A 26,048-nucleotide genomic window follows, 5' to 3' on the forward strand; every position below is an offset into this window, starting at 1 on the left:
TTGGGGAGTGCATACTGTAATCCCAACTTCAGTGAATCGACTTCAGTGAATCGATTCTTTAGAGCAAACTAGCGTAAGTTAATTTGACTCTTTTATCAGGATACATTTAATTATTATTCGTATTGGAAACCACAACTATTAGTTTCATTGTATATGAACTTTTCCAAAACCCAAAATGTCTCATTACGTGTGTATAACAAATGAATCGATTCACTCGATCGAGTCACTTTTAAGTGTCGTTTAAAAAAAGAACCGAATCGATTTTCTCATCACTATTTCCGAAGAAGGGAGAAGAGCGGCGGAGAAAGTCAGTCCTCACTGTATACATTATGGACTAATACAAAAAAGTTTCATTGTTTGGTGAGTAGAGAATCTTTATTTTTTCACCTTCACTCATCTCTAGACACGAGTCTGAAAGTTTTATCTGCTGAAAAAGTGTCGTGATAACCTTTCGGACAGGTTTTGGTTTCTATAGCAACATCTTCGCGGTCTTGTGCATTTTGTAGTTGAAATAAAATAAAATAATGCTGAATGATCATGTTTTAGTGCTCGTACAAACACTATAATGGAGTCTGAGTCCAAGAAGTGTCCTTTACAAAGGAATATAAAGGAAACGTTGATATTCTAGACAACAGTTTTATTTAACACTCTTTATATCTGGTATATAAACACAAGGACCTTAAACCAGTAGCCTAGTCTATAGTCTATATATACTGGTTAAACAGACAAACGCTCATGTTGTCATGGTGATCACAATTTTTAGACCTGGAGTAATATTTTTATATATCTATAATATCTATTTTAAAAGGTGTCTGGTTGTTGATGGATGAAATGGTTCATCATGAGGAGTCAATAAATGACAGAATGACACTGACAGAATGACACTGACAGAATTCTTTATACAAGTGTCTGACTTACTGAGTAACAGGTTTTATTATTATTATTATTATTATTATTATTATTATTATTATTATTATTATTATTATTATTACTACATTTTTTTTTATACACAAGGGTGTGATATTTATGGAGCTTTACACATATACACAAACACACACACACACACACACACACACACACACACACACACACGCGCACACACACACACACACACACACACACACACACACACACACACACACACACACACGCACACATTTATAAAGTATAAATGTCACATCCATACAGTGTTTTCTGCAAAGATTTCATATGCTGCCCGGCTAAAGAGAATCAATTACTTAAAAGACATTTTTCATAATGTTTATCTAAATGCAAATAAAATATTTTGCCTTTTTTTAAATCGGTTTTTATTTAGGAAAAAGCTCAAGCAATAATATCACCATTGCCAGCGAAAAAGGAAAATTCATTACGTTCTGATAAGAATTTAGATTTTTGCCATTTGGTGAAAACGTGTCATCTTCTTTACACAATGTCACACTTATAACACTGGCAAACTACTATATATCTGCAATATTTGTGTGATTACTAGTCTTAATATACACTGTCTCATGAATCTATCTATCTATCTATCTATCTATCTATCTATCTATCTATCTATCTATCTATCTATCTATCTATCTATCTATAGGGATTTTCTGTTTTCTCACTGACATAAATTCAGCACCACACACACACACACACACACACACACACACACACACACACACACACACACACACACACACACAGTCGCACATTGTTTCTCTTATTTACACAATGTGAAAATTTCACTGCATGTTGCCCGTCTATTGTGTCTCAAAGTAGCTTCTTCTTCAAGTCATTTTTCTGTGTGTGTGTGTGTGTGTGTGTGTGTGTGTGTGTGTGTGTGTGTGTGTGTGTGTGTGTGTGTGTATGGTGGGGGTGGGTATGCAGGTCGCTTAGAACGATACAAAAGCTGTGAGTGTGACTTCAAAGAACAGGGACCACAGCAGGCATCAGCTTCAGATACACTTAAACAGTTGAAGACTAGGTTTTAAGAAGGAAAAGATAGATCAGATCCAGCACACGACTTGAGCTACTGCACATGGCACAGAGAGTGCTCTGTTGTTGGAAACACAAGCCTATAATCACCAGTCTGTCACTGTGCTGTGCCTTTTGATCCGGATGGCCACATCATGTAGGAATGCCATCGTTACTGGATTTCTTTAGCTGTTCTTGGAGTCATGCCTATGACCGTTTACATTTGATGTGCTATGTTTAGGAAATTGGTTTCAGGACAGATCAGAAGTACACTATTTGTGTGTGTATGGGATGTTCAACGTGATAAAAAAGACCTTCAGTGGTGTTTTTTTTAGCTAGAGGTGTAATGCTAAAGCAGACTAAAACAAATCTCATGTTTTTAATAAATCAACGTTGGTTGCTTGGTTTTAATGGTCCACAAGCAAGTGCAGGGTGTTTAAAAAGTATGTAGGTGGTTTGGACAGCAGGTAAATGTTGCTCCATCAAATAAATGGGTAGATTGTAAGCATACTGTATGGAGCAGCTGAATTCCGAACAGTATCATCAGAGTCTCTTAGGCATTTTAGTAGTATGCCATGAATTTTAAGGCTTTAAGTGGTGGGTGGCTTTGGGAAAGGCGGGTTAAAGGGAAGGGGGCAAAATTGCAGTGAAATAAGGAGCGCAAAATAAGAAGAAATACATGAAGTACAGAGAAAAGGACAAAAATAAACTGTAATGTGCACCTCTCTTCCTAATATGTTCTTCATCCGGTTTCTGTTGCCTACTTAAATGACCTGAATGATCGTAATTACCATAATTACCAGAATTATCAGGCTTTGACTTTCCATGCTAGTAAAAAAGTCCAGTGTAAATGTTACACCTCAAGCACACAGCAATTTCTAAGTGGTAATTTTTCAAGTTAATTGTAAAGAACGTTTTGTGCACAACTCTGCACTGATGTTCACGAGGAACAGCTAACCCAAACAGCCAAAAGTACGTAGCAAAATATACTCCCTGTCATCAATAATTGAATACCTTATTCAATCAATACAAACAAACGAAGTTATCTCACACTGTCCATGATTTCCCCAACCAATACCATGTAAACACACACCACATTGTAATCAATACGTCCGAACTCCAGGGGTGGAATATCAATGAAGAAACAATGCTAATAAGCCTCTACAACCGACTTGACAGAAAATGCTAACTTGTGAGAACAGAAAGAAGCTGTGCTAGCTAATCATAGAAGCTGTGCTAGCTAACTGTAGAAGCTGTGCTAGCTAACCGTAGAAGCTGTGCTAGCTAACTGTAGACGCTGTGCAAGCTAACTGTATGGATGTCTGCAAGAGTTGATGTATTAGCCTCAGCAGCTGATCTAAGATAAGATAAGATGAGATAAGATAAGATAAGATATACCTATATAAGATATCTAGTGGGTGTCACTTGGGTTTTCACAGCAAATTTGTTTGCTAAGGTTCTAGCAGTAGCACTGATTGAACTAAAGGACATATCTTATTTTTTATGTATATCTTTTTAATGGGGTTTACACTTGGATGAAAATATTTTTAAAAAAGTAGCCTATTTATTTAGCTAAATAAAAACAATGTGCATTTAATTTAATAACCAGCAAAAAATATACATCATGTAATGTGTGCTACATATGTCTGATTAGAGCTAGATTTTTTCCCTAGGAAATTTTAAAGGTCACAAACATTTCTTCTTTGGCATATACACATTTCTTACTTTGGAATTTAACCAGAAAGTATTCTTGAAGTTAATGCTGAGAAGAAGACAACAAATCTGTGCTTACCATACAGAAAGTTCAAATGTTATTAGTGCCAAAAAGACAGATGTCAAAAATTAAGTTAACTTCACGTCAGTGATACTACAAGTACTTAAAGCACCTGGACAAGGTCTGAGAAAATTACTTTCTGGTCATCCAGGGTTAACTTGTTAGGCATTGAGTGTTCACATTTGTCAAAACAAATCAAACTAAAGAAAATGCTTGATTGGTCAACACGAAACAAATGTCAAAGAGGCTTCTCTGTGTTATTTGTTAGTATTATGCAGACTGGACATCCATGAACACTACAGCAGAGAAGCTTTAAGGGGTTTGGCTATATTATATAATTATTTGATACATTTCAATAGTCCAGTGAGAATTTGTAACGGCACAAAAAGCTTGGTTTATATACAATGCTTTGCATAATTGTACGATGAATGACCCAGTCAAAGTCCAGATCTTAATCTGATCGCTAGTAGCAGGATTAGTTTACCAAAAGGTCTCCTGATATAGAACTTTTGCTAAGAAACATGGTCAGAGAATATCAGGATCCAGATGGTAGAGACATATCCTTGAAGACTTAACTTATATGCATTACAGCACAGTGAAATACTTTCTTCAGATATCCCAACTTTGGAGTTTGTGAATACTTATGCAAGCCACTGTATCTAATATATCTGGCTCTCCAGCTATACATATCTGACTTGGTCATGTTTAGATACATGTTTAAGGAGGTAATACTTGTAATCTGCGTTTGAGAGCTTACTTTGGTGTTTTGTATATAAAATTGTCTGATTGTATGATTCTGTGTTAATTTGAAATAATTAAGTTAATTTGATTCTGAAATTGTTGACTCCTTGTTTTCAATGTTTTATATCACTCGACGGAGTACAAATTTTGTCCTACATAGTATATAATACATTAGCGTTTAAGCTAATAATGTGCTGGAGTTGCATAATGCATGTTGAGTACCATGGCAATTACTTGTGTTTACTGCAGGTCCCTTGGAAACCAAATGCCATACTTCATTGTCCTTAGCTGACCTCAAGAAACTCCCTTTCTCCAGGGACCCTAGATGAAGCGGCCTCCCTGCGCTCTAAAGGTCACCATATGGTTAGTGGTCAGCGCAGTTATTGTTGGAGCTGATTAAGCCTATAGAGTACACATCTCATTAAGCTTTGTTTGAAAAAGGCTTTTTCTCTTAGGGTGGAAGAGGGCAGAGATACGTTCTTAAACGTGCTCAATTTGAGACGCGAAATTAGGTGAATGTTATAGATTACGTATAATTTAATCGGCCCAATTTAGCTCAGTTTTTAAGTTCATCACAAAGACAGGATTTATGATGAAAATGGGTTAGTTGGTGTCACCATTGGATCATTGGCATTAGTGTTAAAGCTTCACATTGTAATTATCGTATCCAAAAACACTCAATAAATCAGGGACTAATAAAAAAAAAGACATGTTCTATGTTTTAGTTATAATTTCAATGGCAAACTGGTGGACCTATAGTTCGTTACCGGATCTACTTTTCCGTAAAGAACACATGGTTAAAGCCCAGTGTTGAAGCAGTTGTAAGGAGTCTCCGGTGTGTTGTAACAGTTAGAGGTAGTGCTCATCCTTTATCTTTTCTGATAATTTTTCTAGAAGGAGGGATTTGTGCATACTGGGCTCTTTGTAACATGATAACTACATTTTTTAGACTGCATATCAGCAGATCTGTAATCTGGTGTAGGCATGGGCCCACACAGTGAGGAATTAATATTGAGCAACAGAATGGGCAGATTTTCTGTTTCTCTTTTGTACATTTCTATTAAAGATGCTTCCCGTAAAATCGGTGTATATTTTTCTTTACATCTAACAAACTTTCAAAAGTTAAATTCCCGAAAAGTCTTGTTTACTGTGTCTCCTGATGATGTTGCTAAGTCTTAACTGTTTTTAACTTATTTAAACAATATTGCACAAGCAACTGTGTACCATAGCTGGTCCCAGACAATGCTGGTATTCAGTATAACAGTATACCTGTGAGAGTGATACTGCTTTTATACAATGGTTCTTTAGAGAAGAAATTAATATTGAGGAACTGACATTTTAGACAACAATTTGGACAAATGCTAATGATGATGTTGCTAAAGATGATGTTGCTAAATTGATAACCCTTTCAAACAAAGAAGTTGAACCTCAGAGGTGGGAACACACTAGTAGAGTGATGAACACAGTAAAATGTCCAAGTGTGGTTATAATACATAAGCACACTTGGGGCATCTATTCACAACTGGTTTATATTGAAAAATAATCACATTCATGATGCTAACAGAAACTCCTCCTTTTCAAGATGCATCAAATCATCATTGTTGATTATTTTCCAATAACAGTATAAAAGTCTGATTTCAACACTGTAATAAAATAATAATAATAATAATAATAATAATAATAATAATAATAATAATAATAATAAGTTCCTGTTCATAGCTTTAGCTCTGATTATTATGCAGTTATGTTTTAACCCCCAAAATGGAAGCTTGTTGTTCAATACTTACTGAGTGAAAAGCTTAAATAATGGTATGAAGATCTTTCTAACGAAACCCATACGGTTTGGTAGTTCACTCTGGTACTTGGCCTTTGAAATGGAAAACATGAAATATTGGGACAGGGAAGAACTCGAGTCATATTGCCCACTTCTGCATGAATCATGTTCTTTGGTGTTAAGCTGCATGTGTATGTCTTTAATCTTGTTTCTGGCAAGTTTTGGTGCACATCCTTTTAGCCATGCATTAAACCTGCAAGAGAGAGAGAAATAAAGTGATAGAAGACTAAGCGTCTTCTGCTTTCATTTTTTCCATTGCTGGTCCACAGCCTCTAATCTCATTTCAACAGGGCCTTTAGGTCTTTTGTGGGCAAGGGCAGAAGAAGGGCCCTCTGTTTCCAGCTGTGTGAACTGCTGGCGTATGGAATTCGTGGTGGATTTTCTACCTAATTACCCTCCATTTTTTTACCAACCGCTTTTTTCTTACAGAGGAATGTGATATGGCTTTAGCGCTTCTCAGGTTTGGTTATTTTTCACTAAGCTAGGCTCAAGCTGTACATTAGCCTGCCTGTTTGGGTCCAGCAGAAGCGTGTAATTCCACAAGGACAGCTCTGACTCTCCAGCTCAGCAGCAGAGATAACATCTTCACAGCTTATTTTATTCAAACTCAACTCAATTAGTCGTGCCACATGCCTACAGCCCACACCCTCGAAGTCTCCCTGGCTGAAACAGAAGCATGGGTTATGCTTTAATAAATGTATGCTTAAAAATAGTTATTCTGATGAAAGAACTTCTTAGCAATTAGTATATGTTTTTATATGTGTCATTATTATTAAGTCATTTCAAAGCATACATACTGTATATTAATACATGATACTTGCTTCTGTTTCAGCCAGGGAGACTTCGAAGGTGCGGTGTGTAAGCATGTGGTGCAACTAATTGAGTTGAGTTTGAATAAAATAAGCTGTGAAGATGTTATCGCTGCTGCTGTGCTGGAGAGTCAGAGCTGTCCTGGTGGAATTACACGCTTCTGCTGGACCCAAACAGGCAGGCTAATGTACAGCGTGAGCCTAGCTTTGAGAAAAATAACCAAACTGGAAGAGCACTAAAGCCATATCACATTCCTACATAAAATAATGTATAATATGATAATGGAATTGTTTCTGGAAATTACAGAGGTTACAACATATTACTACAAGACAGATGGGTGCCAGTTTGGTAAACCTTCAGTAATGGGCTCATAAAGATGTCACATAAACATGAAAATTGATATTAACACCTATTAAGTTCAATTTTTTATACCATATTTTATCCACAATGCTCTCAGAAAAAGTACACTGTATGTAATATATTGTATAGCACGATTTATCCTTTTTTTTTTCTCACCGAACTCTCTGGCACTGTGAATCAAACCAGTAATACTGAATGTACTGTAGACTGAATGCAGGACCCCACACTCCCAAAAACAAACCACCTTCTCTGGTTACACCTGAGAGAGTATGTGAAACTTGGCACGGCCTGGCACGTGCACCTTGGCTTTGCTGGAATTCTGCAGGTTTGGAAAGCAAAGAGTCATTGAGGTTCAACGAGAACTTACTGCTGAGAGTCAGGCTGCAGAAGAAGGGAGCATTCCTAACTGGGAGCAGAAATTGAGCCAAGGTAAACAGAGCCAGCACTGTCCTTGGCGAACCCAGCACCTCATCTACATTTTATAATATGTGAGGAAAAGCAAATGTGGACTCAGCTGAATGTGCAGAGATGTAGACCCAGTTGTGGCAGCAGCTAAGGATCAATTCAAAAGGTACTACTGTCCCTGGTTAAGACACTAAATCCCCTAACACACATGTATTTATTTTCCTCTATGAGGCACCACTGCATTCAAAAGCACTTACTCGTCCTTTCAGTCTTTAATAAAATACAGCAGGAATGTTCCCCCGGCCATTATATGAAAGACAAAATTTCCCCACTCACAGCTAATAACCGAATACCCCTCACTCCTATCTGTATAATCTGCTGTCTTGTTAGAGTATTGCTGTCTCATGCATGGTTCCAGGAAACAGGAACCCTTAAACATACAGCAGATGAGAATAAGGACTACAAGGTGGCCACAGCTGTAATTTGCAGATCATAGCTCTGTGTGGCGTCGGCTTAGCCCCAGGCGAGTGGTCTGGACTGTTCATTTGGGGTTGTGTGTGGAAAAAGTGTGTGCTTCCCTGCTGGAAATGCTCCGGCTTCATTAGAACTCCCACTCTGCCTGTTCTCTACATGCTCCAAGGCCAACTCACTCACTATTCCCGACTCTGGAGAATCAAGATTCGCTCATCCTTCTGCAACGATGCATCATCACAAATGTGTCACCATTACCAGTCTCTTGTGAATGTTCCTTAGACCACACCCTGCTGTCCCTATAAGCCACATACCATCTTCAAACAGATGAAATTTAAAATGCTTTAACAAAATTAAGCCCAGAAAACAAAACCATGTAGCCAGTGTACTTGAAAGTTACCTTTAAAGTCATTGGATCCTTTCTAAGCGGTTTAACCAAAGAACCTTGGCAGGCTTGACCATTGGGATGCCCTTCAAAGTCATGTCATGTCTTATTTTTTTACCACCCTGTGTATATATGTGTTGACTTGCTGTTGCTCAGCAAGTCTCAAATATAACCTGAGGATTGATCTGGAACTTTCTGGTGCTAAACACAACTAAATCACTAGTTACTAGCTAACCAGGTAGACCGGTTGTATTAGCTATACTGTATGATGCGGTGACTGGAGTGTGGTTTTTGTGCACAGCCATGTTTCGTTTTACTTTTCACAGCAGCTGTATGTGTCCTTACTGCAAAACAACTTCACTGTTTTGGAAGCAGGAACACTTTGCTTTGAATGTTATAATGAAGACTCATTTTTTTCCAGTTATCTCATCCAAGATTTAAAAATGATCATGGTTTTGGCGTCGGATTCGCTGTGGATGAAGTTACTTAATGTTGCCTTAACAAAAAAAGGCAAGTTGAGCCCAGCTCTGGTCCTCTGTATATATTTTTTTCCTTCAGTTCAGCATAGTTTGGTGATTATTTTCCTGACACACCTACAAGATCTGGTGTTTCACCTACAGATGTTTCACTAAAGTGACCTGCACTCCAGACACACAGAAGCCCCATGGTTCGGACAGTTTCATTAGCGTACCTGTATGAGGCAGCCTTGTCACCTTTGTCTTTTTCTGTTTCATTATGTTTAAAATATGTTTAGTTTATACAAGCAAAATAAATCTGAGTTTCCTGAAGACGCAGAGATCGGACATTCGATTAAAACTTTTGAGTCAACCTCACCCTCGGGAGCAGACACGTCCAGAGTACTTACGTCAAATCGACTCAAAATTTTAAACTGTTCAATTCAAGAAAATATCAGAGAAAATAACCAAAGTCTGAGTGTAATGTCAATGTTCCAGGAAATCTTTTCGAACAGGAGCAAAAGGTTCGTGCTGTGTTAATTACTCGCTTTTGCCCACATGTCGTGAGAGGTCTGCCACAGTCGGAGACCTTTACAGTGCCAACACTTTTGGTTTAGTGGCTTAAGATTTGTTGGGACAAACAAAACATCTTTCTGTTTCTTTGAGTGTCGCTATTACAGTTATGAATCCATTGCTCTTTACACATCATGGTGTTTTTGCCAGCCATTTTCCTCCACTAATGAGAGGCTTTACACCACAGCTATGTTTAATTGCAGATAGTCCTCTGTTTCCCTGTCTCATTTTACCAAAGAAGGGAGAGAGAGAGAGAGAGAGAGAGAGAGAGAGAAGGGTTGGTTGATACTTTCATCACAATAATCAGTTACTGGTGCGTTTAAAGATGGTTTGGTAAAAAAATCACATTTACACAGTTTCTCTTTCACTCCAGATGTAATCAATGTAAGCATCTTTGGTGCCTGAAATTTTTCTTTTTCTTTTCCTTTTTTTTCCTTTTTATTATTTACTTGCATTTTTATTTTAGTTCACAGCAGATACACAATAAGATACCATAGTCCATTGGTGTCAAACTCTGACCCGTGTAATTATATTTGGCCAGCGAGATCATATCAAATGTGCATTACAGCTGTCTAGCCGCATGCTCCGCTAATACTACAAATCCCAGAATGCCTTGCCACTGTATTGATGCGTAGCCACGAACAGCAAGCGCCCCTCATTCTCTGTTGACAGTCGTTAAAGGCAGGGTCTCCGATTTTTGAGAAATGCTTCAGAAAACTGAGTCGGGCTGATAATAAACAAAAATCAAAACAAAAAACATAACAAACGTGTAGCCAATGAGCAGAAAGGGGCGGGGCTTTTCAATATGGGCAGAGAGAGTGTTCAGTGCGCATGTGTGACATTAGCAGAAAGCGTTTTTGGCATTGACATGGAGGATAAAAACAAAGAAAGAAAGCGAAGAAAGGCTTACGATAAGGCAAGAAGTAGGACGTGTTAATATAGGATCAGCTTTCAAGCGCTGGAGAGAACTGAAGGAGCAGGAAGTTGGTGCATATTCACAGATTGGAGTTTCCCGAGCCAATAACTCCTGAGCTAAACGCTGTTACTACACAAATAACACCTCTTTTCTATCGTAGTAATGTAGAGAGGCAGCTACAACCGTGTTTTGTGTAGTAACAGCGTTTAGCTCTGGAGTTATTGACTCACGAAAGAACTCAGGAGTTGTTCCAAATCCTGTGTTTAAGCAGAACTAAAGTTTGTTTCCATATGAAAAAGGTTGAACATTACATATCAGTTAATTGCAGTTAATTTTTCAATAAATATTCAGTTTGGCCCGTGACTTTATCTCAGTTTTATATTTTGGCCCACTGTGAATTTGAGTTTGACACCCCTGCCATAGTCTAAGAAGGCCAACTAGTTTTATATTACTTAAATAATCAACAGAAGAGTCTGATAATATCGAATTTAATCGAAACTACATATACACTAGTGACTATTTACATATCTATTCCTCGCCCCCTCCATGTTCGATAGTGTAACAAGAATCTGAATGTCTGGATTGGGGTGAAAAAGACTTCCATTACAAGTGGCACAGCACCAGATTTGGAGCTGTTGGAGTGAGGGAATTTTGTGTCCCATTTTATTTTTACTTTACTATATTTCCTCTCAGTTTGTTCATTGCCAGCTTCCACTCACTAGCTTGTTCTCTCACGCAATAGCACACAATTAGTTAAGGACATAGGTGAACATGCGCTTCATCTGCTATCATATCTCTTCAAACTGCTGATCTCAGAGAAGTTGAACGAACCGCTAGATGCTAGTTTGAGATGTGGTTAAATTGTTGGACTACCAATTAGAAGGCTGTGAGTTTTAATCCCACGTACACCAAATTGCCACTGTTAGGCCCCTGAGCAAGGTCCTTAATGCTCAGTTGTATCAAATAAGTTAAAATGTAAGTTGCCTTGGGTAAGGTCTTAATGTGTGACACTGACAGAGGGGAGAAGGATGTCATCTATCCCACTCAGAGATCATAGCCAGATTTTCTTTAACTCTTTGGGCCCCTAACGAACGACTGTGGAATTTGTGTCATTTTTTTTTCTTTTCTGAAATGTTCCTTTAAAGTACATAGTCGAAACTTTACACTAAATATAGACAAGATTGACATGGTTGATATGTGAGTGTGTGACAGATTCAAACACATGTACACACTGGGACTTTCACACAGACAAACTTAATTTTTTGTTTTCCCTCAAGGGAGTCATTTATCTCACAGTGTGCCTCAGTGTATGCACTTTGCGTGTCTACAATAATAAGTTGCCATTTCCCAGCCTGTGTCTTTAGGGTACGGAGCTTTACGGTGTAAACGCTAAGCTGCTAGCACTGAAATCCCTCTAGATTATAGGTTTAACGTGCTGAAATCACAGGACCCTCCTTCCCTGAGGCTTTGTCTGAACTTCTTTGACCCATAATGGGTTTCACTGCTGTATTTGGCAACTGGGAGCTAATGGGATCTGAATGTTTCACTGATTTGCACCAACAGAGCTGTAAAGCCAGGTATTAATGCAGATGTTTTACTTTACAAGCATAGCAGGCGAGAAGGAGGGGAAATGCCATAGGCATGCTCACTATCCGGCTTTTTATTAAGTTTTTAGAATAACAATAATCTATATAGGGGGCACGGTGGCTTAGTGGTTAGCACGTTTGCCTCACACCTCCAGGGTGTGTGTGGAGTTTGCATGTTCTCCCCATGCCTCGGGGGTTTCCTCTGCGTACTCCGGTTTCCTCCCCCAGTCCAAAGACATGCATGGTAGGTTGATTGGAATCTCTGGAAAATTGTCTGTAGTGTGTGAGTGTGTGAGTGAATGAGATTGTGTGTGTGCCCTGCGATGGGTTGGCACTCCGTCCAGGGTGTATCCTGCCTCGATGCCCGATGACACCTGAGATAGGCACAGGCTCCCCGTGAACGAGTAGTGTGGATAAGCGATAGATAATGAATGAATGAATGAATAATCTGTATATAGACTTGCATTTTCATACAGCTTAAAATGAAATGCTGTATATTATTGTGGTTATATATGCATAAGTATTTCAACAGTGTGTATCACAGTGTAGCCTAGAGTTTGTATAGACTGTGCATGGACTTCACCTTTAGAAGAACGAAGACAAATCAAGGTCATGTAGTGGTAACATCAACTCAGGAATGATTTGTAGAAAAAAATAATAATTACATGTGAAACACGATGTATTTATTAAATTACTATATAATCACAATTATCGACATTCCATCAATCGTATTCTCGGCTTCTCCTCAAAGCTCCAAGTGCCAAAGAAACCAACTTTAGGCACCAAACTTATTCCTAAAAAACTTAATAAAAAAAAGTCTTTATTCAGTATAAAGTTTGGTTGTTTTAACTATTTAATCTGCCTGAACATTTGAGATAAGGAACAAAAATGTTTTTCATGCATTTAGCTTTATCGTTAGATTTTAAGAAATAAAACAATATAAATCCAATGTCATCATTTTATAATAAAAATGTAATTATTTTGTAGCAGCCTATATATTTTTGTCACATGTCTACTAATAAAAGGCATAGTGCACAATTTCCCACCTGAACTCAAACTTCTACCACGATAGAATACATTAACACGATAAACTGTTAATATCAAGTTAAGGAATATAAGAAATGCAACACGCAACTAAATCATAACAATTCTGTTGGAGGAAAAAACTTACATCAGGTAGTATTGCTCAACGAAGATTTCTTAAAAACTGGCAAAGCTTACAGTTCATTTAGAAACAGAAAAAGGTTTGCCACAGCACTTCGAGTTTCAATCCTGATGGTGCCACAGACATCCATTGCCAGGACTCAGGAGAGCAGAATAGGCAGTAATCTTTGGGTAAGTGGGATGGCTTATTCTCTCAATAGTCACTGATAGTGACACTAGGCAGTGCTTGTGAGCTTATGTATGTGCAGGAGTGCAGACAGCACTGGCTTTGAGTATTACACCACTCTGTTCAAGATATAAAGATGCCCCAAGAATCTCTATATAACTGCAAACTGTACAGAACAAATCAGAATATCCTGTATGTTGATACAGAGTTGTACAGTTATCATGTCATATCCTCTTCCAGTGAGTATAAAATTAACCTCATAATAAAGTATTGCACAGGCACAGCACTGCTTCTGCTTCATCCATCATTGTTTTCCTGCAGAACTCCGCCTCGCCTGTTACATAAGAGGAACGGCTCTAAATTCCCAGAGCTGAGGTCAGGTTTTTGCGGTGCCGAGCTCAAGTTCCGTCCTCACTCACAGTTACGCAAGAACACGAGGGCTGTGTTTTGATCTGTTTCTGTCCTGTTTACATGTTCCTGTGACTTGCAGAAGAACGTGCAGGGAGGAGAATAGCTGGACTTCAAAACAGCTGAAAGTTAAAGAGGGTAGGTGGACAGGCAGGCCAGGGTGTGTCTGCAGAATCTATTTCCAAATGAAAGCTTGACGTGGACGTCTAAGTTATAATGTCATCCTCTGTGTTTTGTTGTCTGTATATGCTGCCAGGTCTTAGTGTAGACTGTTACTTTTACAGTGTTGTAGGAGACTTTAGAGCTTAAATAAAGGCACTTTTAGAAAGTTTCCTGGATGAAGAATGATGGCGAATGGAAGGAAAGCACAGTGCAGTGCCAAAGGAAGTGTGTGTTTGGTATTTATGTAAGAGGAAGACAGAGAGAGATCAGTACGAGAGAGAGAGAGAGAGAGAGAGAGAGAGAGAGAGAGAGAGAGAGAGAGAGAGAGAGAGAGAGTGAGAGACACACACACACACACACAGAGAAGACATTAAAGAAAGAGAAACGGAAATAGAGTGAGAGAGAGAGAAATAGGATGAGTCATAGACATAGGGTGACAAACATAGTGATAGACAGAAACACACACAGAGTGTTAGAAGCATAGAAGTGAGAAACGAACAAATATACACAGAAAGACGGGTAAGAAAGAAAGGGCCATTAAAAAGGTACTTATACATAAGCAACACACACACACACACACACACACACACACACACACACACACACACACACACACACACACACACAAACACACACAGAAAGATGTGGAGACTAACTTGAAGACATAGACACAAAGAGTAAAACACACTCAAACTCTCTCTCACACACACACAAACACACACACACTACAATCGATGGATGGATATGGCCTGGGCTTGACTGTGTACGTTTAGTTATTTACACAGTTAAATCATTACTCAGGTTTATTATTCTTCTTATATATGAAGGTGCAGATTAATTCTTTATAACAGCAGCTCTGACAGTAGTCCGAGTTGTAGCATATACAAATGTACTCGTTTTAATACAGTAACAGCTTATTCAGGGACTGTAATTGAAGGGTAAAAAAATTTAAAAAGTGTTGTTTTTTAACATGGAAAAATGTGTAATTGTTAAAGTGAGAATGTTTTAATTCAGGAGATAACATCTTGAATGTTATGTAACATTTATTGAAGGAGTCTCTAGTGTCATGGTAGTTCCAAAGTGGCACAGAACTATATTACCCATCAGCCTCAGTGCGTCAAATGATGCTAACGCATCCTGTTGCTCTTGATTAGCATCACCGTTTATCAGAGTCTCGTTTTCAAGCATTCGTTGTTTTGTCATTTGTTTGTCATGTGTGCAACAGGTTTATTTCTGGCCTGTGAACTTTCTGCCTCATATCATGTATATGGTTCAGAGTTATACTGAATATCAGTGTGTCCTGTACCCCCCAGTACAATCCCAGCTGTGACAATGTTCATGTAACTGCACTCCTGCTTGTATGATATTCTGTAAATAAAAGTGCGGCCCATTGTGTGTTATTCCACTAAACTCTTTATAAACTATCAATCATCAGTCAGACCAAACAGAGCCGCTTCATATTATGTATAATATCCGAACGCCTGTGAAGTTATAAATACAGAATTATAAAGGCAGCTATCTTTTATGTGTGCACAGGATTACATCCACACAACTTATGTAAATACGCACACGTTTCGTGGCCTGTGACTCGAACCCACAACCTTAGGATTACAAGTCAGACTCTAACCATTAGGCCACAACTTGCCCAATGAATTATGAAAAACGTCCGGCCGTATTTATTATAGAATTGTTAAAGTGTCCGAAGGAGCACATTAATGTGAACAGGTGATTTAAATTAGAACCAAAGTTTAAGTTTTTGTGACTGTGCTTTAACATGCCGCAGGGTTTTCTCATACTGTGTCAAGTGCAAGCTAATTTAAGAACAAATCAGTGGACATGTAAGCATCATGAAAGGCGTGTTTTTATTTAGCCGTGTTGTGCGTGAGAATGTGTGCAGTTTTTAGCACAGGAAATAGGCAAGTGCAGTCAATTTCAGAAAGTGTGAGCAAGTTGAAGATGCTCACTTCCTTACTGCACTTGATCACAGATTCAGAACAACGTGTCATTTTATGCTGGATGCACAATTCTTTTTAAGAATTGTTTATGACCTAGGCTTCAATGAAATATCATTGGCATTAGAGTTGTGAGGGCTTTATTAGTCTCCTTTTTTTAATAGTAAGTTATTCAAGTCAGTGATGAGTTAGTGATGAGTAATGAGGACAGTTGTTGGTGACAGGGCGAGACTGTATAAACAGCTCTGTGTCTGCTCAGTGCCAGGACCTATCATGACCAGAACACAGCGGTGGTGCATGATGATTTCCACCGGCGTTTAATCTTAGTTGGCGTCGATGGACGGCGGCTGTGCCAAAGGGTCTGTACGGTGCCATGGCATCTGCAGGCTGAATGGTTTGGCTTACGCCAGGCACTCGCCTCAGCATTGCTCTTTCCCTTCCCACTTTCCTTATGAAAAAAGAGAGATGAATAAAAGAGGGCTTCCCAGCCTGCAGTACAGAGGGAAAAGCAGGAGCTGAGGCACTAATGTCTAAATCTCACCAGGTGTGAATCTGTAATGAGGCACATAATGAACCGTGAACATCGTTCAGACACATGAGTTTGATTCAGAGGTCAAGATCTTACACAACAGGCATGCAGAGGAGATAAATGACACATTAGATTTTCTTGTTTCAAAGGAATCATTTGAGCAAAAGGTGAAATTCCAAACATGTCTTGTTTATGTGATACACACTAAGCAATTCCACTAATACTATGTATCGTATATGCACAATATAGATGTAGTGTATTCCCTTTTTTCTTGTTTTATATGTGTGTTTCACCTACAGTATGAGAGAAAAAGACATTGGAAAGGTAAAAGGAGTGATAGAGGTAAGTTGGGATCGTTTAATCAGGGAGGAGACGTGCAAATATTTTATTACATACCACACCTAATAGAAAAATCAACAGGTCTTCAATCAAGATGATTACCGTGCTGGTGAAATTCAGTCCAGCGAGGTTAAACATATTACTTAGAACTGTACAAGGCTGTACAAGTGATCTCAAAACCTGATGTGTAGACAAACTGTGTCAAGGTGAAACGTTCATGTTTATGGATGAAAAGGAAAAAAAAAAGCTTATATGACTAAACGGAAGCAGCTGTAGGGACCCACCCTGCTCTGTTCTCATCCCCACCTGGACGAAGCAGAGCTCCACCCGTCTGCCCGCATAGAGGGACTATAACGGCTCCTCTCAGGCACCAAGAGGAAACAGGCCCAGCCTGACTTCCTGTACCCAAACACCATTCCTCTGACTTGGGTTCTGCTTTATCAATCCATTTTTATCTCCATGGGAAGTAAAATGATGCATTTAGGCCTCTGCCCCAAAAAAACAGTCTTTCCTGTGCGTCTGATACACACTCCCCTTAGTGCGCAGCTTTCCTTCCTCTCCGGATTGTTCTGTGACCATACGACCACTTTCCTGTCATGATATTGCTGAAGAAGCGGATGGTGTCAGGTGTCATGTTGCTGACCTGTGTATGTCTTTTTGTTCTTCTATAATAGTGTAGTTTTCTCCCTGTGTAACGACTCTCACTTTAGCACTTGGTTTGCAAAGGCTATGTTTACACACAGCCTAATAATCCATCAGTTCAGATGGAATTCATTCATTCATTCATTCATTCATTATCTACCGCTTTATCCGAACTTCTCGGGTAACGGGGAGCCTGTGAATATCTCAAGCATCTTTGGTCACTGAGGCAGGATACACCCTGGACAGAGTGCCAACCCATCACAGGGCACACACACACACACTCTCATTCACTCACACACAAACACACTACGGACAATTTTCCAGAGATGCCAATCAACCTACCATGCATGTCTTTGGACCGGGGGAGGAAACCGGAATACCCAGAAGAAACCCCCGAGGCACGGGGAGAACATGCAAACTCCACATACACAAGGCGGAGGCAGGAATCGAACCCCCAACCCTGGAGGTGTGAGGTGAACGTGCTAACCACTAAGCCACCGTGCCTCCTCAGATGGAATTATAACAATAAACTTCACCAATTTTTAGATACATGTGTTAATTGTACCCTGTTATGGTGTGCCATCTAGGGTGTATTCCCGCTTCATCTTCAGGGTTCCTGGGAAAGGCTTTGAATCTACCCCAAATCCCAAACACACGCGAAATCTGGGATAGATCAGTTATGGAAACGGGAAAAAAATTTGTCAAGGGTACTGAAAAAACTGCTATTTAACACTAGCTGCTTGTTTCATTTGACAGAACAAACTTACAAGATACTTGTTTTGGTAGCACTGACAACTGATAAATGGGTATACTTGCATTCATATCAGTTTGGCACAGATTACGTCTAATACACACGTAAACAATTCTGCATTCACAATTCATTCAGACCGATGCCTGGGAATGTCAGCATGATGTACACCAAATCTGATCTAAAGTAACTGCCAGTAGGTTGTCTTTAAACCACTTTAGTCTTATTTTACATTCGAGTCGGTAATGTGGTATATTTGTATTTAAAAGCAGTAGCCTCACTTTCCATCTTTGGTGACATTCAACATTATGTTTTATGCCACAGACTTATACCAGCACCGGGCCACAATGTTTATTAGAAACATGATGTGTCCTACTGACTCCAGGGCTGCTTTGTTTTTTAGGTCTGATGGTCTGGCTAGTTTCAGTATTTTGGCTGCTTCTGACAGAACATAAACCAGTCGCATCTCATCACTAAATTTCATGTAAACAAATTTGCAGCCAGAATCTTTATTGCTCTGTGTTTGACACTGAAACTATTGTCGAATACGAAAAAAAACAAATTGTGCAGCACTTTTCTGAGGAATGCTCTTTTCATTCTGCTTTTTCACTTTGATCCAAACCAACGCTTTTATCAAGTAATCGCACCTCAATACGGGGCCAACAACAAGTGCTCTGTATTGTACTCATCTCTCCATCTTGCTATGGGTGAATAAAGGCAGCGGTGTGGAGCTGCTAGTTGCGGTATGCTGATCCAAACAAGAGGCCTAGTCATATGATGGTTCCCAGGTGACCAGCTGCCATAACCACCAGTGCTGTTCCCCCCACTTTTTTATCCCTCTGCAACCACCAAATTAATGCTCCAAGTTTCAGCATTACTTGCTGCTGGGTTTTTTCTAGGAAAATACATACATTCATTTTGAGTTGTCTTTTGAGACCCAGACTGTAGGTCTGGCAGAACGCATTACACACACCATGTGAGTGGGAATAGGTTTTGGAGAGTGTGTAATGACAGATTTACAGTCTCATGGGAAACGAGGTGCTTTTGTTTTTCCCAATCCATAATCTAACTCACTTCCAACTTCCTGTTCCACTCGAGAAGATGCATCTCTGTTTTAATTGTTCTTTCCATTCTGTTAAATCGAACACTAAATCATAAACTTTCCAGCATGTGTCTTTTACCATATGGGTCGTGTGTTTTCACCTAAACTCATTTCAGCATTTTGGCTGCTTCTTACTTTCCAAGATTAAACTCTTAAAAAAAGCTTGAACTTTTGTTTTGTAGAATATTATACAACAGCTATTAAATTCTTGAATCTGATTGGTTGGAAAGTATTGACTAGTTAATTCTGTCTGCAAAGCAAATCACATGTTTATATTAATGGGTTCACTCGAATACATGGTTGTTTCTAAGGGCCTTTTTACACCTGGTCACTTCATGTGTTTTCTCTGATGGGATAGCTATGTGATTTGTTAAATCTGTACCATTTACATTAGACCACATAAATGCGTCTCGGCGAATCGGATATCGATCCGATCTTTCTACTCCCGCCCAAAATGCAAATATATTTTACCTCATTTTCGGGGTAATTGAAATGGACCACGCTTTGGTGTATGCGGTTTCTACAAAAAACAGCATTTACTGTTTGCTGCATTTTCGCTGGCGGCAGCAGTGCATTTTAAGACCCAACGAGACACCTGGGTGAAAGATCGGAGCCAGCGCTGGTGAGAAAACATATTTTTTTCTTGCGCGATGCACGACTAGCGAGTCACCTGCGAGTGACGTACTTCCGTTTGGGAGGAGTATAGCACTGACGTATGTGGCTTGAACAACCACATTCATTTACACCTGTCCAGTTTCATCTGAAATGCGTCCCAGACCTCCTCCTGAAGTGGTTTGAACGATCGGATATATATCCATCTCGAAACCGTTTCGGAGGGCGTTTAGACCTGGTCTTTTTACCATCGGATAGCTATCTGATCACAGAAAACACATGAAGTGACCAAGAGTAAAAAAAAAACCTAAAGTAGACTTGTATAAAACTCCACTTTGAGCTGAAACCTAATAATACATGAATTTTTAAGAATTGTTTATGACCTAGGCTTCATCACTCATCACATTCCACTAAAGTCTTTTATTCCTTACATAACACATCTATGTCTCTGCTGCTCACGGCAAAGTCTCAGGTATTCACAATGTCAAGAGCAGATGGAGTTCTTGCATAGAAGCCCAACAAGTGCATTTGACCCATCAGACAGCATCATCTGTCCAAATGTCGCTTATCGTGTCAGCGTTTCTGCATTCCAATGCAGTCTGGGGGCTCTGAGGTTCTGGGGTCGGGGGTGATTGAGTGCCTCATCGAGGTAGCAGATGGCTACTGAGGCCAAGACACACACAAAGGATCCAGCAAGTGGCACATGGCCATTCAGAATATTCAGATCATAACGTCTGAGCGGGGAAGGGACAGGCTTCCCCTACTGCCCCCGTTCCGCCTTTTTGCAATTCCTGAAGTTTGAAAACAGGTCATCTTACTGACTGCTTCCATACATCCCCTATCTGAAAAGGTCTTTCATTGTATAACACTACTTTAATATAATACAAAACACCAATAGGTCTCCTTTGAGTTGTAACCAGTCGTCTGTTTCACTGAGCACTCTGTGTATGCGGTGCAGGACACCTCCATTCACACAAGCTCACTTGGGGGTCAGAGGTCACGGATGTGTTCTGAGGAAGGATGGGTGTTGGTGTTCTTGGCTGCAGCTGCGCTCTGTAAGATACAAGAACAACCCCCATCAACCATGTCCTTTACTTACTAATGACAGAGTGACAAAAGCAAAATAGATTCCAATTCAGACGACAAAGACACATCTTGAATATCCAATGTTTTCATGACAGCATCACATGCAGCCTTGTTTGGAAGTATCTTATTACCCTGCAGCCATTATGGTTACAGTCACCAGAAAATGAATGAAAATTGTTTGGAATTTCCATGACCAAAAATAAACACTGGGTCAAAATGTAGTCTGTTCTTGTAAAGCCTTATAGCGGTACGTCATGGAACGCGGCACAGCCAGAGGAAAGCATGAGGGCTGTTTGGATTTGGGATGAGGAGGAGGAGGGGGTTCCCACCGCACGGCACACACACACACACACACACACACACACACACACACACACACACACACACACACACACACACACACACACAAGGGTTGGCTGTGTTTCTGACACACGCTCCACCCTCATCTGTTTCCCCACAGATGAGCAAGCGAGACCGCAGGACAGCTGGAGTAGAGAGACACAGAACGACGGAGAGAGAAACGGGGAAGAAGAAAGAAGAGACCCAGAAAGGAGAACCGAGTGAACGGAGTATTGCACAAAGGATTACAGGGAATGGTAATGACAAGGTGACTATAAGGAGGACGAAAAGGAGAGAGCAGTAAAGGAATATGGAGGATTATTCTTGTTTATCCTGAGGAGCAGCATCACAACTGGTAATAGAAACTTGTTACCTGTATATCTGTCTATTATAATCAGTATCACTATCAGGCTAAAGTGGAATATTGGAGGTAAAAAAGAATGAATCCAATATGATGCTATTATGAAATGCTAATTGTTTTTATTCGTTAAAGACTATTTTCTAAGTTGTGTTTTTTATTTTGTTTTTACTCGGAGCGTTGGCATAATCAAGTAATACACTAGAACGGTTTCATAATAATATTTAAAATAGTATCTTTTTTGCATGCATTTGTAGGAGTTTGAATAAAGACAACGCTGTAGTTTTGTGCGCATCATGTTGATGGCTGTCCATTTCTTCCTGTATGGTAGAAAGGTGTCTCAAGTAAAGTGTTCCGATTAAAACCCATAAGCTTAGTAGAGAATGATATATTGTTCATATTGGCCAATACTTACGGTGCCAGTATGAGAAATTCTCTAATTATTGTGTCTTACAGATCATAATGGGAAACACAGACAGTCAGCATAGCGGCTTCATTATTCCTGGCAAGTCACGGCCGTGCTCGCTAAAGTTGCACTCGTCCAAGGAGAAAGATCTTTCCCCCCATAGCTGGTGGAGAAACACAGGAGGAGCATCAGCCTCTAAGACTCATGCATCCACCAGAAACTGCCTGAACCAGCACAAAGGTAGCCAGCCATACGTCTCCTACCACTATGACTACATTGATTCACAGGATCCCAGCTTTCCAGAGAGCAACACCTGGGACCATGGGTCACTCCTAGCAAGTGGGAATTGTCGATACGCGCACACTTCTGTAAGATGCTCAAACTCGGAAGTTCCTCAAAAAAAGAGTAGTCCCAAGGTGCTCTTAAGTGGAGATGGAAGCTTGAGGGTGGAGTTCACAAAAGGCAGGAGAGGTGTGGACAATGAGCACTGCACTGCACCCATGGACTCGACCTTGAGGGACAGCAAAGGTTCTTCTATAAGTTCTGAGGAATCCTGGTATGACTCTCCATGGGGTGCTGCCACAGAGCTCTGTGACAACGTTTTCACCGGTAACCAGCCTTCAGATGACAGCAGCGGTTACACTACACTTTCCTCCACTCGTACAGAGGATATAAGCTGCGCTCCTTCTGCTATGGAATGCCATGCAGATGAGATCCTGTGCCAGGAGACAGGAAACAGAACCACTGGCTATGCCACCTGTTCTCCTGAATGCACAGAGGAAGACAGTGGTATTGGGGATTCGGTTTTACTCCACATAGAGCAGAAGGACATTGCATTGAGCTCTATTGGTAACGTTTACATTAATCCAAACTTGACCGGACCTTTTCCAACAAACGGCATCCTTTCTAAAGTCCAGGCCCAGAATTCTCCTGTCCTCAATTCCACTACTAAGGAAGTGTGCCAAGAAAACCACCCTTTTACATCCCTTACGCTGCCTTGCAGAAAATCAGGTGGAGGTGATGTTAATTCTAGAAAGGACTCACTCAAAAGCCGGATCCGCCGCATTAGCGACTGGACTGGAAGCCTGAGCAGGAAGAAACGGAGACTGCAGGTACGAATAAAAGGCTCTGAAGGGCTGATATGGGCAAAGGAAAAACATCAGTGCTGCTTGTGCCTTGTGCTTTTTATCTGCTTAATAATAACAGTTTGTGCATACATGACATACTGTAAGATGAATGAAGGTTTCACATCTGTATGTAATTTTGGCACAAGCTCAGACAACCTTGGGTTGGGAAGAAAGAGCTTTGAGATTAGTTTTGTAATTTCTAACTGATAGGAGATGTCATGAGTGAGTGGATATCTCCAGACAAGAGTGACCAGTGTAGTCATATTTTTCATGACACATTTCATGACCATTATTGAAATTGAGTACAATATCAAAATGTTTAAAACCCAACATTGTGTATTAATATTTACAGTTCTCTTCAGCACTTAACCGTGTAATCCAGTGTTTTTTTATCATCCTCTTCTCAGGAGCCTTCAGAAACCTTCACCAGTAGTGATGGCCTTATGGGTGGTTCCAGTGTTCAGTTGATGGCTGGTGACCCATGTTGGAACTTCCTGAACAGCCAGACACGCTCAGCATGCTCTCTTACAGAACCATATACTCAGCACAACCAGAACGTCTATGAGAATTTCATGCAGGAGCTGGAAATGGGTGATGCTTTCCAGGAGTGGGAAGAGGTCGAGGGCGATCAGGTTGAGAGCAGCAGTGGATCTCTGAGCTCTCTGGAACAGATGGAGCTGCTGTTTGAGAAGGAACAGGGGGTGGTGCGGAGGGCAGGACGACTTGCCTTCAAACCACTTCTCAGCCTGCATAAAGAGCGCAAGCTGGAGCTGGTGGCACGCCGCAGGTGGAGGCAATATTGGGTCACGTTAAAAGGTGAGCCTGACTCACCATTCAATCAGCTCTGACAAGAACGTCACTGTTAAATGTTTAAGCTACCTCCAGTTTGGTGAAACAAAATCAGGAGTCAGTCATGATGTTCCTGTAGCTATTCATGGCCTGGAGTCTCAGAGGTCAAAGTTGTCCATGTACTCAAGGTGGAAGGGATGAAATTTTACTTTCCCCCATCAGAGAGACATGCTAGCCTTTACTCTCCCTGGATGTTAGTTGTCATGTTTTAGGGAGAGCCAGTTAGTTGGTTTAATTGGCAAACTGGATAACAACTGTGAAAACCTATGATTATAGTACAGTCAGTAGACCACCATAATTTCCGCTAACGCTTTGTTCTGTCCTCCAACAGGCTGCATGCTCCTACTGAGTGAGGCAGATGGGAAGAACTGCTTGGAGCAGGAAATGTCCCCACGCTACGTCCTGCTCGCAGAGGACAGCATTGTGCAGGCCGTGCCTGAACATCCAAAGAAGGAAAATGTTTTCTGTTTGAGCAATGCTTACGGAGATGTCTACCTTTTTCAGGTTTAAATTTACATATACAACATTTGGCAGATGCACATATCCCAAAGTAACACACATACCACCTCAGTTATACTGAATCATTCCAAACTTCAATTCTTTGATACAGCTAGATGTTGTTTAGCACATACCATAGGACACTTGTGAAGTATCCTAATGTCTTTTAATAGATCACATTGTGTGCTAACTTTTAGCAGTGTTGAGTTCAGAAACCACATTATGCCCAGGAATGCATTTTATGTGTTGCTGTTCTAGCTCGTAATGACCATGTTGGTCTACATAATACGTTCCCTCATTGCCAGTTTCATAACTATATCTTGGTAAACTGCATGGTAATGAAAAATTGGCAGCACATGTCTGAACTGGAAGGTTATGTATATTCGTGTAATTATTATTTTTTTTATTTTTTTTTTATTTGGCAGTATATCTCATGTTTTTTTCCATGTGAGGAAAAGAAAGCTCTATTGTTTTAACCACTCCAGCTTTCTGTTTAAAGACACCCAAAGCTAGTAAATAAACTTTCCTTCACCATTAGATAATGAATTGCTCGATGTAGATGTTCTACAATAGGAAGATTGTTTCACAATAGAAGATAAGGCTAACCTTCATCAAGAAATCCAAATCCAGCATGAAGATATTAGATATTCCCTCAAGTCTATGTGTCCAACATCCTTGCCTTAATGAATCAGTGTTACATGGCCTGTATTTGTTAAATGAATCCTCAAAGGTTTCTTTGGGGTAAAACTAACTACTTAGTATTGAAGTAAGGATTCCAACAGAGAAAGATGTTAAAATAATATTGGCGCACGGGTTCGGAGTCGGAGTCAAAGGGCTGCTAGAGCTGGACACTGTTCCTTTATTCTGAAAGCGATCTGACTATAATGGTTTATATGCAGAGCCCACGTGGCCATCCATACTGTAACCGCTCGACTCTGTTTCCTCCTCCTTCAGGCTTCAAATCAGACAGATGTGGAGAACTGGGTAACAGCCATCCACTCAGCAAGCGCCTCACACTTGGCCAAGCGTCAGGGCAAAGAAGACACTTTGCGGCTGCTGAGGAACCAGAGCAGAACCCTACTGCAGAAGATCGACATGGACAGCAAAATGAAGAAAATGGCTGAGCTGCAGCTTTCTGTCATTACTGACCAGAAAAACAGGAAGGCTGTCGAGGGACAGGTTAGGATCTTGGAAGATTTTTTTTAGCTCCTGACACTTTGCCGTAGATTTGGTAGGTGAACAGTATACTCAGGAGTAAGTCAGGAACTTGGAATGGCTAAAATAATGTAAAA

At 40.1% G+C, this 26,048-nt stretch overlaps 1 protein-coding gene across 4 annotated transcripts in view; it reads left to right on the forward strand.

Annotated features, from left to right (window-relative positions):
- The first annotated feature begins 246 nt into the window (after window positions 1-246).
- The window catches only part of LOC113648308 (rho guanine nucleotide exchange factor TIAM2), a 45,554-nt gene continuing 19,752 nt past the window's right edge, over window positions 247-26,048 (forward strand). Inside the window, exons 1-7 of one of the 4 annotated variants that reach the window (XM_027155447.2) lie at window positions 276-360; window positions 4,724-4,837; window positions 21,640-21,873; window positions 22,333-23,394; window positions 23,817-24,225; window positions 24,590-24,762; window positions 25,711-25,935. In XM_027155447.2, the coding sequence (XP_027011248.2) occupies window positions 22,339-23,394; window positions 23,817-24,225; window positions 24,590-24,762; window positions 25,711-25,935 (1,863 nt within the window). In that variant the 5' untranslated portion in view covers window positions 276-360; window positions 4,724-4,837; window positions 21,640-21,873; window positions 22,333-22,338. Of the gene's footprint in view, window positions 361-4,723; window positions 4,838-13,387; window positions 13,605-21,639; window positions 21,874-22,332; window positions 23,395-23,816; window positions 24,226-24,589; window positions 24,763-25,710; window positions 25,936-26,048 lie in introns of those variants that run through there. The other 3 variants (XM_027155445.2, XM_047801778.1, XM_027155446.2) reach the window with 3 other exon arrangements.

Source organism: Tachysurus fulvidraco, chromosome 16, assembly GCF_022655615.1.
Source record: "Tachysurus fulvidraco isolate hzauxx_2018 chromosome 16, HZAU_PFXX_2.0, whole genome shotgun sequence".
NCBI classification, from domain to species: Eukaryota; Metazoa; Chordata; class Actinopteri; order Siluriformes; family Bagridae; genus Tachysurus; species Tachysurus fulvidraco.